This window comes from Ostrinia furnacalis, unplaced genomic scaffold, assembly GCF_004193835.3.
Source record: "Ostrinia furnacalis isolate ACB-3 unplaced genomic scaffold, ASM419383v2 OfSCF1395, whole genome shotgun sequence".
Taxonomy (NCBI): Eukaryota; Metazoa; Arthropoda; class Insecta; order Lepidoptera; family Crambidae; genus Ostrinia; species Ostrinia furnacalis.
In genome coordinates this window covers 16,240-38,303 of record NW_021131634.1, presented here as the reverse complement: position 1 = coordinate 38,303, position 22,064 = coordinate 16,240, and the positions used below count along the sequence as shown (strand labels likewise).

Below are 22,064 nucleotides of genomic sequence, written 5' to 3'. Positions count from 1 at the left end.
AATAAAAATTTCAACATTTAATTGATCACTCTAATCCAGATATCAAAAAATATTGGTCTCCAACCAGTTCAGTTTAACGCGAATAAAGTAATATTTGAGCCAATTAATATTTTTTTAAGAAATATAAAGTAGATTCGCTTATCTCACCCTCAAAGAGCATTTTAGAAAGTTTGCACAAGCCACTTAAGGAATTTTCATTGTGCATAAAGAAATTCTTCGCTGGAAATTTTGAGATTAAAAATATACTTAGCCAAGATAAATATTCAGGGTGGTATTTTTAGATATTTTTGCACGTCATAATTTTCTACAACGTTATTTGAGTTATTTGTGAAAATATTCTCGGAAAGGATACTTATTATGTTGGCACCTTAAAGACTTCTTCGTGTACTTAATTTTATGTTTGTAATGTGTCTAAACCAAATTTATTTCTTTAAAATCTAGAATTGATGATAAAACATCTTACGTCACACAATCGAAAGTAAGAAGTAAGAACTAAATTTTTCACAGGACGCAAGAAAGCAGCAATATTTTGGACAACTTACTATCCCGTATGGAGCAGTATGCTAACAACTTGGAGATGTTAGTCGAAGACCGAACTAAAGACTACTTGGAAGAGAAGAAAAAATGCGAGGAGCTCCTGTATCAATTGCTACCTAAGTAAGTGATATTAAATTCCAGGCGACGTTCTATCTTGCTCTTTTTCTCATGATTCAGAAAAAAAATTACTAGTGACTTTTTGAAGGCACAACTATTCAAAGGCCAAAGAGGCCAAAAAGGATTTCAAACGCTGAAACAGAATTTAAAAAGCTCTATCCTAAGTGAGAGAACGTAATAATTGTCAAAAAAGATAATCAAATAGCTCATTTTTTGCTTTTTCTGTTTACTTTACATACATTCTTAACTAGAACATTAGGAAAATCACTGGCGTAAAGAGTGAGGCTTACTGAGGGCTTATGATCATATCGTGCCAGCAGACTCAAATTATGAAAGCTACCTCTTTTTCATTAAGTCAATAGTCTTCTTAAACTTTTTGATGAAACGTCACAACTGCGCCAAAATGATTCGAACTTTCTCAAATTAGCACTTCAAAACTTAAATTAAATCTGAATTCTAGAATAAGTATTATCTAGTTTCAAATTATTGTCTACTTAATGAGTTCTCGAACAGCTATCCCGAGGGAGCTAGGTACCGATAAGTCTATTCCACTTTGATCACCCAGGTCATCAAAGTGGACTTCAAACGACAATTTGGTGTCCTTTCATCATCATCATCATCATCATTTCAGCCACAGGACGTCCACTGCTGAACATAGGCCTCCCCCAATGCTTTCCATGTTGATCGATTGGTAGCGGCCTGCGTCCAGCGCTTCCCTGCTACCTTTACGATGGTGTCCTTTGATCACCTATAAATAAATTACAACACCGAATAGTCACATACATGTCCAATTTGTTTGTTGCGGTTTTTAGAAAATATCAAAAATTTTACAAAACATATTATGTAAGTATAAGAATTGGACATGAGACTATTCAGAGGAGGTGTAATTTATTTTTGGTGATCAAAGGAAACTAAAATATTAACAAAACTGGAGTCCACTTTGATCACCCTCTTATCCATAGGTGATCAAAGGACACCAAATTGTCGTTTGAAGTCCACTTTGATCACCTGGGTGATCAAAGCCAGGTGATCAAAGTGGAATAGACCCCGCAATATCAGCTAAGATCGGAATCCTTTTGAGATTGACACGATATAACGGCACTTTGAGGGATAGTGGTACTTCAGTTTCAAAGCAACTTTAGATTGATTACTCTTGACGGCATCCAATAAAATGGTGCTCAGACTTTAATGGCTCTTTAGTAATACCTTTTTGGTCTTGTATCGAACAATTAGAGGTCATCAATTGTTATTATTAGAATATATATTGATTTACAAAGCGGAAAAAAGGTAGTTTATTACACAGTCAGGTAGCGAAATAAAGGTTTAAAAATATTGTATTAAATTGAATGAAAAATTGTTAATAGTCATGTGTTAAATTACGATATTGCATGCCACTACTTTTGAAACGTAAAAAAATTGCAAATAAAATATGCTGGTAAATTTTATCCCAAAAATTAAGTTCGTTTTAAATTATCTGTGAGAAATGGCTAATTTTTAGTACAAGAACTCGTTTTTTAAGTTTAAAAAAATGATTCTAAATGTATCTCTTGCATAAATCCTAATAACTTTAGACCTCTTAGATGATGATGATGATTTTATTTTCCATACAGCTATAATTTCAAACTTTTTCATCCTAGTCAAGTACTCAGGCTGGTTTTAGTGTCACGCGGACTGTCAGTGCGGATCGCTCCGCACAGCCGATCTGTATGAACTGCTAGGGAGCGAGAGGTTCCTCCGGACCGCATTACTCTAAAACGCTCCCTAGAAGTTCATACAGATTGGCCGTGCGGAGCGGGTCCGCACCGGACGGTCCGCGTGACACCAAAACCAGCCTCACGGCTTGACATTTCGGCTGTTGTATATTTATTTTAATTTAAATGGAACGCGAAAGTTTAAAATGTTATATTTTCCATCCTAGGTCAGTGGCCTCTCAGCTGATCCATGGCCAATCAGTAGTGGCAGAAACCTTCGAGCAAGTCACCATTTACTTCTCTGACATCGTCGGCTTCACCGCCCTGTCTGCCTCTTCCACTCCGATGCAAGTCGTAGACCTACTAAACGACCTGTATACCTGCTTTGATTCCATTGTTGAGAACTATGACGTTTATAAGGTAAGATTCTATGTCCAAGTTACCAACATGATACATTGACTATTGATTTTGTGTCAATTTCACATGGTAGATATAACTTAAACTAATGCCTACTTTTTAAAAAGTACTTTCTGGTTTCGATAATAGCCGATGTTCGGAAAGGTTCGAACACAAGACTACAATAAAAATAAAAATATTATTTTCTTTCTTTCAATACCTACCATTGAGGTTGTGGGTTCAATTCCTACTGATGCTAGTGTGATGAGTAAAAGAGTTGTGCCACAAGCTATACTTAGTTTGGATCATATTTAAATTATTGGACCTATAATATTGTTTAAAAATACACTCAACCTATTGAATCTGACACCAATACAAGTTCATCAAAACATCTAAAAGTCTCCTAAAAAAAGATCCTACAGAATATGAGGCTAATGCAATGTCGTCAAGATAACTAAAATTCTCAAATTAAACTTGTTAATATTACCTGTACCAGGTGGAAACCATAGGCGACGCGTACATGGTAGTGTCAGGGTTGCCAGAACGCAACGGCACGCGGCACGCTTGTGAAGTGGCGCGGATGGCGCTAGCTCTACTGGATGCTGTGAAACGGTTCCGCATCAGGCACCGACCTCATGACCAGCTCAAGCTGAGGATAGGACTCCATTCGGGTAAGCAAAGATGTTCAATGAATGTGTTAAGCTTCTGTTAACCGGTTCCACATCTGCCAACGACCCTATGATCAGCTCAAGCTAGGATAGGACTCCATTCCGGTAAGCAAAGATGTGAAATGAATGTGTATAGCTCCTGTTAAACTGTTCCACATTAGGCACCGGCCCCATGACCAGCTCAAATTGAGGATAGGACTCCATTCTGGTGAGTAAAAATGTAAAAGAAAGTAATTGTGTCTGTAGATTTTTTCGTAAGTAGTTTCAGAGGAAAGAAGATTATACAAATGTATGTAGATTCAGCATCAAATTAGTACACTACTCGTATGTTTAAGCTAATCCAAAAGGCGATAATATTATGCTACATGGCGCTTATCCAGTTAGTAAGGATTATGACTGTAAGGCCATAATATCCAAGTAAACACACATTTTAGTACAACGCTACAAAACGCTACATGGCGCTACACAACGCTACGCCACGCGACACCAACGATTATTATCGCTAAAGAACACTGCATGAATTTGCCTATCATAGCTTCTACCATGATTAATGCACTGACATGATTAGATGTACAAAACGATACAAAAGTCAAAAAAGTCCTAATAATAATATAATTATTAACCCATTAACGCCCAAATGAAAACTACGGTCAATTTCACATAGCCAATGTTTATTTTCTTTATAAAAATACTTCAGAAATAATACTAAACAGAAAGAAAACCAAAAACAAAATCAGAAGTTAGGTTTTCAGGGGTGTACTAAGTTTTGTACAATGGGCGCTTATGAGTCATATTGAGCAAAGTCTTCTCCATCTTAGCACAGTGTTTTCAGGCACTTGCCATAGGCTGTTTTGACTCTATTGAAACACACAGTAATTTTAAGCGGTCAAATCGGCTTGTTTGCTGGTTTATTTTGATTATAACCATTATTTCATATTTCTTCTCCATCAACTAGAGCAAGATTACCTACTATTATTTATCTTTTATAGGTCAAATATGTGCGCTACTATAATATTTGCGGAATGCTAGCTGATCTAAGCGACTATATGAGTTTACTATGCAGTGCAGTCTGCATGCATTTGAAATTGTCATGTCCGCCATATAAGCGAACAAGACCCATCCACCGCTTTTTTCCTTTTACCTCAGTTTGGTAAAGTTCTATAGACTATCCATCTGATCTAACCCACTAATCTTTTTATTATACTGGAGCTGGACACCCAGTGGTGCCTAACTCTACTTTCTTTTTATCAAGAGACCCCATATAATGACCTTTCCCAACGGTTCTAAAGCATCAAAATTTGTTCCAATAGTACCCACATTATTATCTTTCAATCAATACTAATAAAATTATGTTTGCTTTGTCGAATTTGTCACTAGGCTTTTTGTGAAAATCTTTATAAGTAATCAAAGGATACCGTTTGGTTCTGCTGTCACGTATGGTTCCAAAAACTATGTAACTAAGTCTCTTTAGGTCGACAAACAGGTCGTAATTGGAAAAACAAAATGTTTCTTTTTGTTGTCTGTAACCCTATACATAAAGAGCCATGTTATTGGAAAAAGAAAATAATGATTACATACAAGAACAATGAAGAAATTAGTAAACACTCTAATAATAATGTCATTATTTTACTATTTTACGTAACATGTCAAGCGCCCATTGTACTAAAGTTAGTACAGCATCACTTTGGGAGTTATAGCATAAAAAACTTTCCATGAAATGAACATTTTTATGTATTTTTTATTAGGATATGTTGTTAGCTAATACACTAACAACTTATTCGGTATTTTGTGTAACTTAAACCTTGTATAAAAAATTGTCAACTATCCACTAGGAGATACGAAAAAATCACTGAAACGTAATCGTAAAATACCCCCTTAAGATTTTATAATTATGTTCTGTTTCATCTTAGGATGTAATGCATAGACCTTCGTTTACCGGTTGGAATTATTTCCAGAGTTAAAATACCCTCTTAATCAGATTTATCGTAACTTAAAGTTGTGTACAAATTATTGTACGGCGGGCGTTAATGGGTTAATGGTACCTAATTGAATAGCATTTTAACTTTTTTTATTATGTCCCTTCGTGAACCAATTTTCTTAATCTGTGTATGTTTATGTAGGTATTCAGTCTTCTAAATAATGTCACACATGTATATCATTTTCTAATTAAATTATCAATCAACAGTTCTGCTTAACTCATCTTATCCTGAATAAGAAACGAAAGCTCTCTCTTCTACTTATTATTCTGCAAGGATTACTCGTTGTAGATACGTGCCTCATTTCTTGACATGATCACGATCCCAAAAAACCTTTTGAATAAGAAAGCAGATAATACAATACAGAGAATAATTTAGTATTATTTTCTATTTGAAAAGTTTGTGGAGTGAGACAAACATAGAAACTTCTAGATGGAGTTAAATTATATTGCGATGAAACGTCTAGGCGTATGGTTTAAAAAAAGGCTATTAAAAAAGGCACCGAGTATTTCGTAAATATCCCTTTTTATCCATATAATGTAGTGTACATATTTTATGAATCTGATAAAAAGTTAGGTGGTGCAACTCAGCCTAAAAGGATAACGTCCTTTTTGAAAAACTAAGACCCAACCACTGGCTTAGTTAGTATCAAAATTAGAACACAAAACTTAATTGAACGTGAATTAATTTCCAGAGTGCAAACCTTTAGGAATTTTAAACAAAATTCATGAATACTAATTAAAAGTAACTAATTTAAATTCAAACTAGATGCGAAGGCTGCTTTTATGTTTTTTCTTTATTTACTAAAATAAATAGGTAAGTAACTTTTGACGCCTGTCTCAGTGCCCGAGTTAGCGCAAGTTTCTGCCCAACTTCTTGCGAAATTTTATTTTGTTTCGATATTTTATACGAACTGTCAATACGAAATATTGTGCGAGCAAAACCCAATTCTCGAGACAAAGCATTTCAGCATACATTGTGAAACCCGAATAAATTATTCAGATCTATTCAAATAGTTATTCAATGAAGTAGAGAACTAGTACTTTTGAATTGTTTTAATACTTTTAGTGGAACAAAGTAACATTATTAGTTTTCGAACATTTGTAATAACAAAGTTGTAACATTTTAAAATTTATGGCCACTTAAAACTTGTGCTTAGTATATTAATTTAAAACTTACATAATTAAATTTATTATCTATTACAATTTATCATTTATTTTTTATTTACAATCTTTAGATTCGTTTTTAACAACTAACCTCCGCTTTTTGAATAATCAGCACTTAGATTAAATTTACTTTGTAAATAAGTATTGTTTTCTTTTAGTTTATTATATCTTGTTGGTTGTCCAATTAAATAAATAAAATGAAATCTGTTTGGTACAATAACAACATAAACATTTCCTTCAAAAATAATTTCAAGTAGGAATTCCTGAATCAACTCGAGTATCATAAAGCCAAATGAAATGCGAAATGTTATTTCACAGGTGATTTGAGTTTATTTTTTAGAGCACTTGCGGTTAAATGAGACGAGCGCGCACCGCACATATGGCCGGAAAATATTGTATACGAAGAGGTTCTGTGAAAATTATTTTCTGTTTTTGTGAAGTTATGACATAGCACAGATGGAACATTAGATAATTCAACAAAAAAAGCGTTTGGATTTAATATAGAAAGCAAAGTTACGAATAGACATTGATCCATAATCAAATAATTAGGAGCTTAATGTTTAGAACAGAAATGTTAGTTTTAGCATCTAAGACAAAGTCACACATGAAATACAGCGTAAGTACTCTTGGAATTTTATAACAATTTTCAATAACTGAGTGGTAAAACCAGTTCATTAAGAAAAAAGGTCGTAGGTTATAAGTCCCATAGATCCCACTAGTTTTTGATATTTCAAATATATAAATAGCCGCTTTTGAATCAAGATGTTGATGAGTAACTTTATAAACAGTGTTTTATATCTTTTAAATATCGGCATAAGTTATGATTAAGGACCCCGCCCCGACAATATTTTTTTTTCAATTCAATAGTTCATATTTATCAAAACTGCTTTCAATGTGGAGACGCAAGTAGCAAACTCAACACGGTAAAGTATCTAAAAAAAGTCACGTGAAGGACAAAATACATAATCTCTTTGAAAACTTTATAACTAACTTTAGACTGTTTGTTTTATGTTTAGTTTCCTATACAGAAGATTTTTTATAAGTTTCGCTATTTTATCGCTCGTAAAATACACAGAGTGTAAACAAAACGCCTGTAGCTCTAGCTACATTATATCGATAACTTAGGTGCTTTGTGCACAGGGATACACAAATCTTTGATACCCAATTTTGGCTTTGGTCTCAAAGAGCTACGTTCGGTGCCTGTTTACGAACTTTTAAGAATTTGTATTGCGGTAGTCGCTTATAGATCACATTGTTGGGTAAGAATCGAGTTTTTTGTTCATTGATTACTTACTCATTAGATACCAAAGGGCACCGACGAGATGGTCAGACGCGGTGAGGAAGACGGTGGGCGGTCCACACAGCTTATGACCGCAGTCTGCGGAGGAACACTATCTGTGGTCGCGATCCTTATCAGTGAGGGACCGAGGAAGAATAAGAAGATACCAAAATCGTCGGGTATTGAATATTTGGGAGCATTGTGTACGAAGGGCTTTACACAGAAATTTCACATCCCATCTCTCTGATAATCTTTATTGATATTAGAAAATTCCACGGTGAAGTTTTAATGGTAATCGTAAAACTTGTCTCCGACTCGCACAAAGCTGTTAATAGCCAAAACTTTTTTTAATTTGCCAAGTGCGAATGTTTGGATGTTGAGAAAATCAAGGAACTGGCAAATGGGAACATTTTATTAGTATTTAACCTGTTTAGATTAATAGAGGATTGGTTAGACAAGATGTGTGACACGTGAATACCAACTATGTGACATTCGTAATTTGACATTCAGGTAACTACCCCCACTCTTCCCGTGGATATAACTGCGTTAATTAATACGTGGATATAATTACGCTACTGCGTTAATTACTTATTACGTGGATATTATACGCTACTTGTGAAATATCACTTTTCCGATTTTCAAAATCCCTTATGCCAAGATCCTCAAGGCGAATTTCAAGTTTACATTTATTAGGTACACTTCTATTCATCCGGTTATCCAAAACATTCTACAAGTGGAGAATATTCTGATAGCGTTCCGGAAATTATCCCACTGGGAACTATTCAATAATGGTTTGTTAGGTGTAACTTGCAGAGAATCCGTTTTCACTTCAACGCTCGGTTCTACGGCTTGAGCTTTGAGCACACCAGACTATAGTTGTAATATCGCTCTTATTAGAACTCCATAGATTCTATAAGTTTAACTTGATGTGCTGTCGTCTGTACAATCAGGGTTATCTTGGGGACCGCAGGTTTTCAAGTCAATGCGCATAGTGGTTATATGTTATGCCCACATAATGTTGTGGGTTTTATATTACCTATTGTTAGCCGGCCAATGAAGCCGTATGGATCGTTTTGTTACCACAAAGATAGTAAAGGCATTTTGAATTTTGAAGAGGTTTCTTGTTTAGTCCATGATGTGATTTGCCTTGAACTAGTCTACTATATAAAAATAAGTCGGGTTTTCCTCCCTGACGCTATAACTCCAGAACGCACGAACCGATTTCCACGGTTTTGCATTCGTTAGAAAGGTCTCGGGCTCCGTGAGGTTTACAGCAAAGAAAATTCGGGAAAAGGGGGTAAAACGGGATCCACGCGTACGAAGTCGCGGGCGGCCGCTAGTCTATTATAAATCATGAAAACTATTATGATATCATTTTACAATGTTCAAACAAAAATAGGGCATAAAAAGCAGAACAAGCAACAGAAGCATGTTTTCATTTGTAACCGAAAGCATTTATGAGGGCAATAAAAGTGCGGAGTAGCTTTATTTTATTTCACGGAATATTACGAGTACAACAGTATTTTTGTAAGTTTTCGCAGTTTTAACAATGGAATTGCCATCTTAATATTTTGTTTGGTTGGTAAACTGGTTGGCAAACGTATTATGTTAGATTACTAAAAAAGTTCCCAGTAGCAGATTGATAAAATACTTTATCATAATATCCTCTAAGTTTCTTAATATTTTTTATGTGACTCGCAAGAAATGATTTGAATTTGATTTGAATCAGAATTATAAGTTCCTTTTTATTGATTTTTTTTCTGAAACACTAAAACTAAATGTCTGCCCCCAGGTCCATGCGTAGCCGGAGTGGTAGGTCTCAAGATGCCCCGCTACTGTCTCTTCGGGGACACAGTCAACACGGCCTCCCGTATGGAGTCCAACGGAGAAGCCTTGAAGATCCACGTGTCCCCAGACACGAGGGCTCTGCTCGAGACATTCGGCACCTTCCACCTGGAATGCAGGGGAGAAGTTGCTATGAAGGTGAGTCACTGTTGTGGTTGTACTGTGTACTAAGAAACGAGGTAAGTGCTTTGGCATTGTAGACCTTAAGAACTTAGGTATTGTGGATCATGAATTTGGTAGAGCTTAAGAAAAACGTTGAAATGAAGGAAGAAATAGGAAGCTTCGTTATAGATAAAGTACCTGATTAAAGGTTATAAAGGAATTACTTAATTGATGAAAAATTAATGCTTGATGGAGACCATATAAAACCGAATTTTAGCAAAGTCACCGACACGTTAACCTCTGCAAAGGTGTATTAATGTTTTTCCTAAAATACGTGCTTGGAACATCAAAAACGAGCGTTATAAGATACCAAGAATAAAATTATGTGAAATGTCTCAGAATTTCCAACTCATGCTCAGATAAATATGAATAATTTGATAACTCATGTGCTTCACATCAAAGAAAGAAAATTGAAGATTTATATAACTCATCTTAGGCACTTGAGTAATTCTTAAAGAACTCTTTATATTTTACTGAGAATTATTTAAGTATTGATTCAAATGTCATAATATTCTGTGAAAAAGAAAATGTGTATAAACTTTATAAAAAGTTGGTATATTTTTAGTAACTATTTATGGTCTATATTTGTTTTGTTATGAATATATCCGTACCGCGCGGGAATAACTTGACATGTCATTTTTGCGTANCCATAAATGTATAAGTCGAGATATTAACAAATACATGTTCTGACATACATTGATAAATCGAAATATAATTGTTTGTACGAATAATATTAATTGGATATATCGTTATGTCAAATATTTATTGCCTAAATTAGAGATATTTACTTATGAACAAGAGCTGTATTTCAAGTATTTTTGGGTATTTCGAGTTGAGTTTTTTATACCAGAAGGGTATAAGGTAGAGGAAACGTTTAAGCTAATAAAAAAAAAAAGTGCAGGTCGAGATGTCAAGTTATTCCCGCGCGGTACGGATATGACATCGAAAGATAAGATTTTAAAACTCAAGACGCGTATTTTCAAAATATCACACGATGCAAGTGACGCATCGCACTTTAACGAAGTGAAAAATAGCTTTTGGTGTCAGCATCAGGGTCGGGCCTAGCGATATTTTCAAGCGGGATATTCTATTTTAGTTTTCTGCTTGTCCAGTGCACGGTTGAAGTATAAATTCATAACTTAAATATTCTACTAAATAAGTTCGTAACTCCGTTTCACTTGGGAAATCATTTTGAATGAAATTCAAACTCCAAGCGAACAGACTAGTTTTACACAAGCAAGACTTAATTGCATTAATAATTGATAAATTAAAAAACTTGTATTTTGTTTCAGGGTAAGGGCATCCTAATAACATATTGGCTGCTAGGAGAAATTATAGATCCAAACGCGCCTAAAGAAAAACCATCACTTACAAAAGCTCAGACACAGTCAACTGAGAGTTCAGTATCTCATCTCACTCCATTCAGAAATAGATTAGACCAAACCTCAAGGTCTTCCAGTAGACGGGGATCAGGCGTCTTCATCCAAAAAGGCAACGACATAGCCAAACTGGAAAAAGAAGCTCAACCTCTCCTGCAAAACCTTAAAATGCAGAGACAACACTCGGATCCTGATCCAGTCACCAACGGAGTGAATGACAGCGAAGAACTTGACAAAGTTAGTGTAGCCAATTCCATATCACTCAATGTAAATTCGCTCAACCACAACTCCGTTAGCCATAGCCAACCCAGAGTCAAACTGAAGGACTGTCAGATGAACTCGGTAGGCAATCACAAGTCGAATAAAGTAGGTAATAATAATTGGATCGCTAAAATGCCGACGGCAAGTTCCTTTGATAATGGCACTAAAAAACCTAGTGAGCATTTGAAAGATTATAGTAGTGTGCCGTTACTGTCTAAATCTGAAACGCTTAATGATTCGATCGTGTGAATTTTAAGTTAAATGATACGGTTTTAAGGTTCATTTCAAATTAAATACGAGTCTATTTCTTTAAGAATTGACTAAAAACTTTCACACAGGTATTATTTGTGTAGCTTAGACAAGTTTGACAAAAAGATGATCAAGGGAGTACTTAAATTATTTTATCAGGATAAGTTTTGATTAATATGCGGCAAGCACTTCAACCTACCACAAAATTTAGAATTTATCCAAAGGATTATAATTTTTAAGCCTTCAGTATAAGGGTTACAATTTACAATCAATTAAGATTTTTCGTGTCGTGGTAGGTTAACTGTATGTACTTAATATTGAAAATCTTGTAAATATAAGTATCAAAATGTCCTATTTTTTCCACTTCTCGAAAGTTGTTAAATGTGACCTACTGCAGTTTCTTCTACTTTATGGTAAAAGTGTAATTTAAGAGAAAATAAAATAGCACATGAAGAGAGAGTAATTTAATTGTAAAATATTGATGTTAACATTAGATTAACTTAAATGTCCCAATTCAAAAAACTTTGTGCTCATTACTTGTGTATCAAGTCTTTAGTACATAATGTACTTAAAATATAAGATAGCTTGTCTCCTAAACAAATTCTTGTGATAAATCATATATTTGTTTTCATTTACATTGTTGCAATTTTATGTTTTTGTTTTAAATTATAAAAAAAAACAACATGGACTGATTTAACTATTTCCTGTCATTTTTATTTATTTTCAATCATAGTTTTTAATTCACATTTATTTATCCGCTTGCAGCTGTTATATTCCCTTTAATATTTATTTGAAATTTGTTATTTTTTTTGGGCGTATTGTATTCCTATACATTCCTGAGCTTCTACGTATATACGTATATCCTGCCATAAGTGTGATACTTAACTATTTTAACTTCATTTTTGTTCTTGTAGAATTTGACAATTGAATCGATAGAATTATTTACATTGTTGTAATAATTAAAATATTTTCTAAAACTCTGGGTGTAAAAAATATCTAGTGTCGATTGAAAATTCTTCTAGAATGAATTTGCTGTCGAGTTGTATAATTTATTTATCTTTTTTTCATTAGTCACCATTTGTTAGTATTGATAAATAGGAGAATAATCATTCGTTTAAAGTATTATTACCTACTACCATGTAAAACATATTTTAAATAATCGGTATTTTATCTAATATAACATCGATGAGACTAGTGTAAATATAGTTTGTTTATTTATTGTAAATATTAATGTTTTTAATGTAACGATGTTGTGATTTTAGTGAAGAGGTACTCTGAAATCTGTATTTATAATACGTAGACGTTTACGAGATGAATTTTAATGTTTCAAAGACGTTATAGCAAATAAAAAGAGTGAGAATTAATCCCGTTTGTTTAATTTTGTTTTGGTTCTTAAACTTGAAAAAACTTACTCTATTAAAAAAACTGTATAATGGCCTTATCATAACGCCTATAATAGTAAGTGGCACAACACATAAAAGAAAAGATTTCACGCAATACATTCCTTCCGTCTCTAAAAATAAGGAAAATTCGTAAATTGAGAAAATAAGGTAAAATGCTGAAAATCTGGCTAACATTATCCAAATGTTTTAAATTCCTTCAAAGGAAAGTTAAACAATGCAAACTTGAAGCATTTTAGGTAATAGATCTACAGTTGAGAAAAATTGAGTAGTATCCTAGTTACTGTTGTCAGACTGATGAAATACATACTACTAGAACGAACGAATCTGTGGAACGAGTTTCATAAAAAAATACTCTTGGCTTAAAAATACTAAGTCAGTATGATTCCATAATCCAAATCCAAAAATACTCTAGCAACAGACAATTGGCCTAAACATCACATTAAAAACTTTAGGTGTTGGAGATTCCCTTGAGGGTAGTTAAACGTAAAAGCCTGCCTACATAGTGGATACAGGTGGACACACTGTCCCTGGGACACTAGACCTTTTCTGGTTGTGTTTTATTGACATATCCTCGGTTAATTAAATTGCAGCAGTGGAAACGAGAGGTGAGTAAAGTTCCTGGAGGATCTGTGTACTTAGTGAGAATTTGCATTGAACGTCGTCGCTAGCGAGTGCTTAAAAAATCTATGAAGATTTTAGTTCTTTCTGGTCCGTTAGGATTCGTTAGGGACCCTGTACAATGTACAATCTGTTATACATTTAATGTCTTCCTTTACGCAGTCACCAGCGATGATGTTTGGTGTTAAACTCGCACTTAGCCCCCAGTGATAAGTATGCATGAAAACAAACAGTAGAATGGAAAACCGCATTATTTGAGGAAGTCACTCCAATCTGTAGGGAGTATAGGCCAAAATCCTAAATTAGAGAAAGTAGAGCTTCAGCAGTGAAGAGAAAATGACCTAATGATTCGAGGAAGTAAGACTACCGTATGAACCTCAATTGTGTAGATGATCTAAACGATAAGAAATTACAAAACCTTTTTGAGCGCATTGTAACTGCTCCTTTTATTCTAAATGGGTAAGTATAAATATAATTTCTCTTTTAGCGATTGTTCTTGTTGTAAATCACGTTGTTGTTCTAAAATTTATTCCATTTTGTGGAGCCTAAATCATTGGAGGAGGCCTTAAATCAGCATTGGACGCCTAGTTGAAATAATGATGATGAAGACTTAGGTAAAGTTTTTTCACAATTTAACTAATTTATTCTTCTAAAATAAATTCCCTTCAAAATTGTACTGATTGATTCTAATATATTCTGTATATAAAATGAAATAACATTAATTTAGTCGTAGGTACCTATACCTGATTGTTACATGTTTGTTTGTACCAATACAATTTAACAAATATTTAAAAGTACTCCTGTACTGGCCTCGTTTTTCATTAGACATCCAGAGTCCAGACTTTGTTTAACGGCGGCCATGTTTGCTCCGGCCCACAATGTTTAATTACCCTCAATATTGTAGCATTCTAGACTTCAATATGGGCTACAACCAATATTTGTTTCACATTCTTTCTCGGGTTCTACTTCCGATGGGGTTATTTATAATTTCGATAGTGGTTAGCTTCATCTATACCTATTATCTATACTAATAATTATTATAAATGCGAAAGTAACTCTGTCTGTCTGTCTCGCTTTTACGCCTAAACCACTGAACCGATTTTGATGAAATTTGGCATACCTAGATATATTTTGAGTCCCGGGAAAGGACATAGGGTAGTTTTTATCCCGGTTTTCGGAAACAGGGACGCGCGCGATATAGTTTTTCTGTGACAGATAAAATTCCACGCGGGCGAAGCCGCGGGCGAAAAGCTAGTAGTTAATAATTACCACAAAAAAAATAGAAATATTTTGATACATATTTTCGTGTTTTTATATTACTTAGATATTTTTAAAGCTTGCAACACCACATCAGACTATAATATTTGTTTAGAAACTCGCTCTTATTACCTGTAATATCAGAGTCCAAATTTTTGATGCCAATCAGCAAATTACAATTAGGAGGATGTGTTAAAACAGTGTTTAAGCCAGTGTTAGTAACTACAGTGACTAGAAAGCAGACAGGTAAATATTTTGTATCTATCTCTTATGTACAGCTCTAGAAACACATAAACATACTTTACCTACATATTTGCCCTCATCAGGATACGAATCTGGACCACAGCTGACGTCGTTGACCACGCGAACCACCAGGCCAGGTGAGTCTATTTCTTTATCCAAACTTCTAAGCACATAAATTAAAGCATCAGAATTCATCATCCCAATGGATTTATCAAATATAATTTCGCCAATTGAATAGCATCATAAATTCAATTGCTTGAGACCGCGATTCCTGTTGGGAATCATTACCACAGTAAAAGGAAATTAAGTAGGTTTTCAGAGTAGTACATTTTTGCAAGAAATAATCACATAGCATATAACTAGCGTTAGTTATTTTCTTAGCCAGGTATTAATTTTACTTGTAGAAGATTTTAATTGATTAAGTTTTATGATAAGTAATAATAAATGCAACGTATAAATATAAATGTAGGCAACGTCAAAATAAAGCCAAAATAGCGGATCGAGTTCAGAAGTTGTATAACTAAAGCACAATTTCATTTTATGTGAGCTCACTGTTTGACCACTAGGCAGGGAACAAGTGTCAAATTCAAATTCAAATTCAAATGATTTATTTCTTAAAATATGGTACAGTCATAAGGTCTTAACTATTACAATAAAGGTCCATCATATTTTGCCATGTGGCGTAGAAATGTCAGATTAATGTTTTACGAGATATTAAATTAATTTTAAAGTTCAAAATTTGTCATTCAGGAAATCGTCTATAGTATAATAACATTTGTTTTTCAATAGTAATGTCAATTTCTTTTTAAATAATTGAAATGTTAACTCTTTTATGTCATTTGGTAATTTATTGAATATTACTGGACCCATACCGAGAACGCTTTTCCGCAACAATGCTGTATTATAGCCACCTACACTGAGAGCGTTTTGTTATTGGGTACGCATTGGTCTAAACCTAGTTTGCCTTTCTTAAAAAACCTATGGTGTCCTAACTTTTATAATTACGAGTAATTAGGTAGGTAGGTACTATAATTATATTTTGTGGCGAACGGTGTAACCTACTTTCGTTCAAGCTCCAGACAACTACTATTGACCTACTGTCAAAGAGTGTATCCTAAATAGCAAGCAAACACCATTTGCCAAAAATCTTGAAAATTATCATTCAGTTTGAAGTGAGGTTACCGTGTCATCATCAATCGTGTCATTATTCAGTGAAATTAATTCGCAGCCATTTGTTTGGGGATCAGATTAGCAATGAAAGATCGAGGTACAGACGATGGCACGTTAAGGTACACAGTAAGACATCTTATATCGTGGCAATAGGTGTGATTTTGCAATAAAAATGTATAGTCTGATGTGCTCAAATTTACGTTTTCAAAAATTGGATACTATTCAAAAGGTACTAAGGAAAGAGGTACAGGTACCTTTAGATTATTCTGATTGACCTATGTTTTGGTCTTTAGTCAGGGGAGTGTATCAATGGTTTGACAATGGACTGGATCATCATTATCATCATCATAAGTATAATGATACTAGCTGTCCGCCCGCGTGGAATTTTGTACGTCACAGAAAACCTTTAACGCGCGCGTCCCTGTTTCAAAAACCGGGATAAAAACAATTTTATGTCCTTTCCCGGGACTCAAACTATCTCTATGCCAAATTTCATCAAAATCGGTTCAGTGGTTTAGGCGTAAAAGCAAGACAGACAGAGTTACTTTCGCATTTATATTATTAGTATAGATTTATTATCAGCCATAGGCTGAACATGGGTCTTTGGAAGACCGTCTCCCCCATTGCAATGATTTCCAATTCGCCCGGTTGGTAGCGGCTTGCATCCAGCTCCTTCCTGTTATCTTTATGAGGTCGTTGGTCCACCTTGTGGGTGGACGTCTCGCGCTGCGTGGTCTTTGGTAAGGGGAGCGTATTAATTACTAGGCCATGGACTGGAAGCGGGAGGGATCAATATCCTCTTAAACCTAAACAATTAAACTTGAAACTTAATAGCCGGTTAATTAATGGGTAATACAATGTTAGTTCACCAAGTTCTTACTTGACTTATCTATAATATTATGTTCATTGTTCATTGACAGGTAAATTACATATTGACATGTAATTATTACTCAGAATCAACCCTCAAAGTCTCTCGAACCAATTATTACGATATTGAGACGAACTCAACTCTGATATTTGAGTTGTAAACAAATATTGCCTCTTGGGATTATTGGAAACCGTTCATTGCCAATCAAACGTTGAGTTAAGTTCACTTAAGTTTCTCTACCTTGTTGCTTTAATATGACAGAGGCTGAGGGCTGTCAACCTTAGGAAATATTTTTATCAAGTAAATACATATTTTGGCTCTTTAAAAAATAATGTTTTTCCTAAGAAGTCTATAAGACTTCGGCAAGAGTGGAAGTTGGTTCTTTTCTACTGTACAGGAACCACACGACATTGTTTTTTGTTTTGAACTATTAATGCCCGTTTTCACCATTAGTCCCTAATTTTGAAGTGACCCCTATGATAACACCTAACAAGAATTTTATTTTCATAGGGATCACTTAAAAATTAAGGATTAATAGTGAAAACGGGCATAAGAGTATTATTTCCGTGTAAATTACACAGCCCTATAATTCCGCAAGGCGTAATAATGAAATATAGGTGGGATCGAAATTCTCGAGGGTCGCAAAATATTTCGGATATCAGTTATTTGGTAATTAAGGCAAACATGCCGTTGTAATTAATACGGCCTATTTACTTTGAAAAACATAAATGATAATCATAATACAGATGTACGAACAGTAAGTTTATTCCGGGCTGAGCGTACAAGAAGTAAATGTGCGTATTTATCTAAACATTTTTTCAAATGTGTTTAAAGTCCACACCACATAAATTATTTTGTAGTTTATGTACCTACCTGTAGATGCGGGTGTCCATGGGCGACGGTAATCACTTACCATCAGGTGATCCGTCTGCTCGTTTGCCTCCTGTCACATAAAAAAAAAAACCTAAGGACTGTTGGAGTTGCTGATTTAATCAAAAAACGTCGAAAACATTAAAGCTTATTAATAACTAGAAAAATCACCAACAGAAACAAAATAAATCTTGAAGAAAATCTTTCATTTTCGCTGAGATAAATAAAATCTAAAATTCTAATTTTGTCAGCACCTAAAGCTAGAAGATTTGCATATACTAAGAAGTGAATTTTAATTTGATTTACTGTCTTTGACTTATTTATGAGAAGGAAATTTAGTATGATATATTAGCTTTATTACAGTGAAATAAGAAGAGCTTTTAGGGTTCTGTCCCAAATTGTAAAAACGGGACCCTATTTACTTAATGGTGCGTCCACATTGGGCGAATGGGCTCGCGTGGAACGCTAGTCATTCTGCTCACCCTGCTCTTGAGTGAGCAGGATGTCGAGTTTGCTGCGCGAGCCCATTGTGGACACACCATTAGCGCTTCTGCACACGACGCCGCCGCCGCGCCATAGCCGCGCCGCTACACTGTTTATACGCGCCGCGTGAACACCGCTGCCGCGCCGCCGCCGCGCTGCTGGCGAAATTATGCTTTGACGGCGCGGTGGCGGCGCGGTGGCGGCGCGGCGGCGGCGCGGCGGCGGTTTTACTCGGTGCGTATGAACAGTGTAGCGGCGCGGCTATGGCGCGGCGGCGGCGCGGTGGCGGCGTCGTGTGCAGGAGCCCTTAGACTCCACTAGGCGGTTGAAATTTTCACAGATGATATTATGTTTTTTTTGCCGCTATTACAACTTTAACCCATTTAGACCTACCGTACCCTATGTGGTACGGTATATTATTGAAAATATTTTGAAGTACCAAACTGTTGTTATTTTGTAAAATGATTATAACAGTAAGCTTAAAGTGATTATTTTACATAACCATATTAAAAAATACGTTTTAACAGGTGGTTTCGGAAATATTTTTGAAATTCCTCGACAGAAAACAAAAAAAATATTTACAATGTATTCAAGAAGTCATATTTTTTATTATTCATGGTAAATTATATTATTTATCAATTTTATTTCAAAAACAGAGTAACAATAGATATCATGACTACAAAAAAAATATTATTGAGATTATTTTTATACCATTTTTTCTAGTCTAAAATAGGTGTACCCTATAAGGTACAGTAGGTCTATGCATAAGCAAAATCATGCGAGAAAATATAATTTATTTTGTATTATTTTTCATTTTTTTAGGCTTTTGATGCTTCACTAATTGCCACAACTCTTGAAAAATTTGATAATTTCAGCAAACAAAGCGATTTTGGTATTTTTTTACTGCTTTCTTATCAGATGGCCGCTAATGGTGATCAGACTGACGAAGATAGAGTCGATAAAGATAATGTCAATGTGAATAATTATCCTCAGAGTTTTCTTCGATGGATTTGCTAAATTTTCGTCGTCGTATTGTTAAAAGCGGTTATTGATAGCAATAAACATAACAAGTCAGAAGAAGCCAGGTCTTCTTCAGCTATCCTCACTAACTTTGGGGAAGGTAGGAAAAACGAACCAAATGTGATTAGTGTCACATAAAACGTCTTACAAGCTATGCCAAGAGTAATATTGGTCATTATGTGATTTTATTTTTATTTTATATCATACAAAAATAAATAAAAACCTTCTTTGAACAACTACTATGTTTTGCATGCATATAGACCTACTGTACCCTATATGGTACGGGCTCCCCACGGCCCCCTTTTTATGGATTATTTTTTTAAATATTTTTTACATGATTTTTATGCTTCCTTTTGTAAGTTATTGCTGAAAAAACATTTTTTATTTACAAAAATAATTATCGGTCTAAATGGGTTAAATAGTAAAATTTGAACAGAATAATCTGTTTAAATCCCCTGGGAAGGACCCCTCCCATATAACAAACGTGTTTGAGGTTTTTGACGTATTTTGCTCGGGAACCTTAAAGGAACAAAGTAAAGTATTTTACATGGCTACGAATTTGTACGGAACCCTCGGTACGCGAAACAGACTTGCACTTGGCCGGTTTTTATTATTCCAATAAGCCACCTCGATTATACTTCTGGTTTAAACGACATCACATCAAAACAACAACGGCAGGCATTTTAAGAGCGAATTTGCAAAAAATATACAATACAATATTTGGCACCAAATCTTCTTGTCTACCTACTTGATAAATGTTGCTCTCACAGCACCGTCAAAAGCACATCACACTTTACATTTTGGTTGCAAAATATCACCTATTACTGTTGCTGTAAGTACCTATAAGATAAATAAATAAAATATCCTTGGACATTTTACACTGCGCCTCTAGCCCCAAACTAAACAAAGCTTGTACTATGGGTACTAGACAACGGATATAAACATACTTAAATATATATTTTTTTGTAAATAAATACATAATATTATACATAGAAAACACCCAGACCCGTCACATAAATTAAAATTCTACATTTACCTAATTTTCAATTTCTTCCCGACTGGGAAATGAACCCGGGACCTCTTGGCATAGTAGTCCGTTCTGAACCACTACACCAAACGGTTGACAACACTATAATACTCTCTCTCTCTACTCGATAAGATGCCACAGTATTTACGTTAATGTGTCGTCGTTTGTACTAAGGCGGTTATCACACTGCGCCGCGCTCCGCCGCGGTACGCGGGACGACAGATTTAATCATTGTATGCAAGATCTCAGTTTGTATAGAAAACACGCGCGGCACTTCACACTAACAACGCGTTTGCGCGCGGATTTTTTATATGAAATCACGCGCTCCGCGGCGGAGCGCGGCGCAGTGTGATAACCGCCTAATTTCAGGTCAGGGGTTAACAACCTGCGGCACGTGAGCTTTTTCATGTAGAGTCCTCTTCAATTCGGATGGGAATTAATTCTTTTACAATCAAACCCCTTTGAAATCAAAATCCAAAGAACTTGTTACTCCATGAAAACCGGTGAGTTAGTCACTCTACTATGATCACACAAATCTTAAGTAGCATTGTAAGAACTTGAAATTATAAATAGTTACTTTTGACTTTTCCATCTCAAAATGTTGCCGACCCTTGTCTTGAGTAGATTATTATTATACATTCTCAGTCCAAAGACATTGTCCTAAAATATACGACTTTCAATCGAAACCTGTCTCTTGAAATTGCTCAAACAAAATCTTACTATTCTACCTGGATGTTCAAACTCTATCTCTCTCATGCACTAAATGAAAGAAAGAGACAAATAAACGAAAATTGGAATTCTTTTAGTAAAGTCTCTGATTCTATTAACTTTAATCGCTTTTCACGTGATTTATCTGGGAATTATTTTCTTTGGTGAAAGATAAATCTCTTTCGAGGAATTTCTGTTAAAACAATACATTTTTTATGGCAACATTGTTTTGTTTAAGAAATTCCTACGAGCCACTTGACAAATTTTTCTTCTGTCGCGACTTTAATATATCGCCTAAGTTACTGAAAAACTCAAAAAAAATATATAACTGCAGAAGAATGCTATTTATGCCATTAGGTTCACCTTTTTACTATGTTTGTGTGAAAATAAGTCTTCATCATCATCTCAGCCATAGGACGTCCACTGCTGAACATAAGCCTCCCCCAATGCTTTCCATGTTACCCGGTTGGTAGCGGCCTGCATCTAAATAAGTCTTAGAATCAAATATGTAAGATGGATCTTGTTTGTTTGATTAATCTTCTTTGATCAAGCCTCAGTATTCTGTGGTAGCCTAGGTATACTACTAAACCGTAAGATAAGCCGAAATTGGCCATTTATTTACATCTAACAAATCAACTGTTATAAATCTAGACATGGTTTTATTACGTGCT

General features: G+C 34.8%; 1 protein-coding gene across 1 annotated transcript; it reads left to right on the top strand.

Annotated features, from left to right (window-relative positions):
• Nucleotides 1–506: 506 nt before the first annotated feature.
• LOC114352512 (atrial natriuretic peptide receptor 1-like) lies at nt 507–13,090 on the top strand. Its single transcript, XM_028304137.1, has 5 exons — nt 507–657; nt 2,573–2,765; nt 3,238–3,412; nt 9,623–9,813; nt 11,130–13,090. The coding sequence occupies exons 1-5, from the start codon at nt 551–553 to the stop codon at nt 11,724–11,726; spliced, it is 1,263 nt and encodes a 420-aa protein (XP_028159938.1). The 5' UTR covers nt 507–550; the 3' UTR covers nt 11,727–13,090.
• Nucleotides 13,091–22,064: the final 8,974 nt, after the last annotated feature.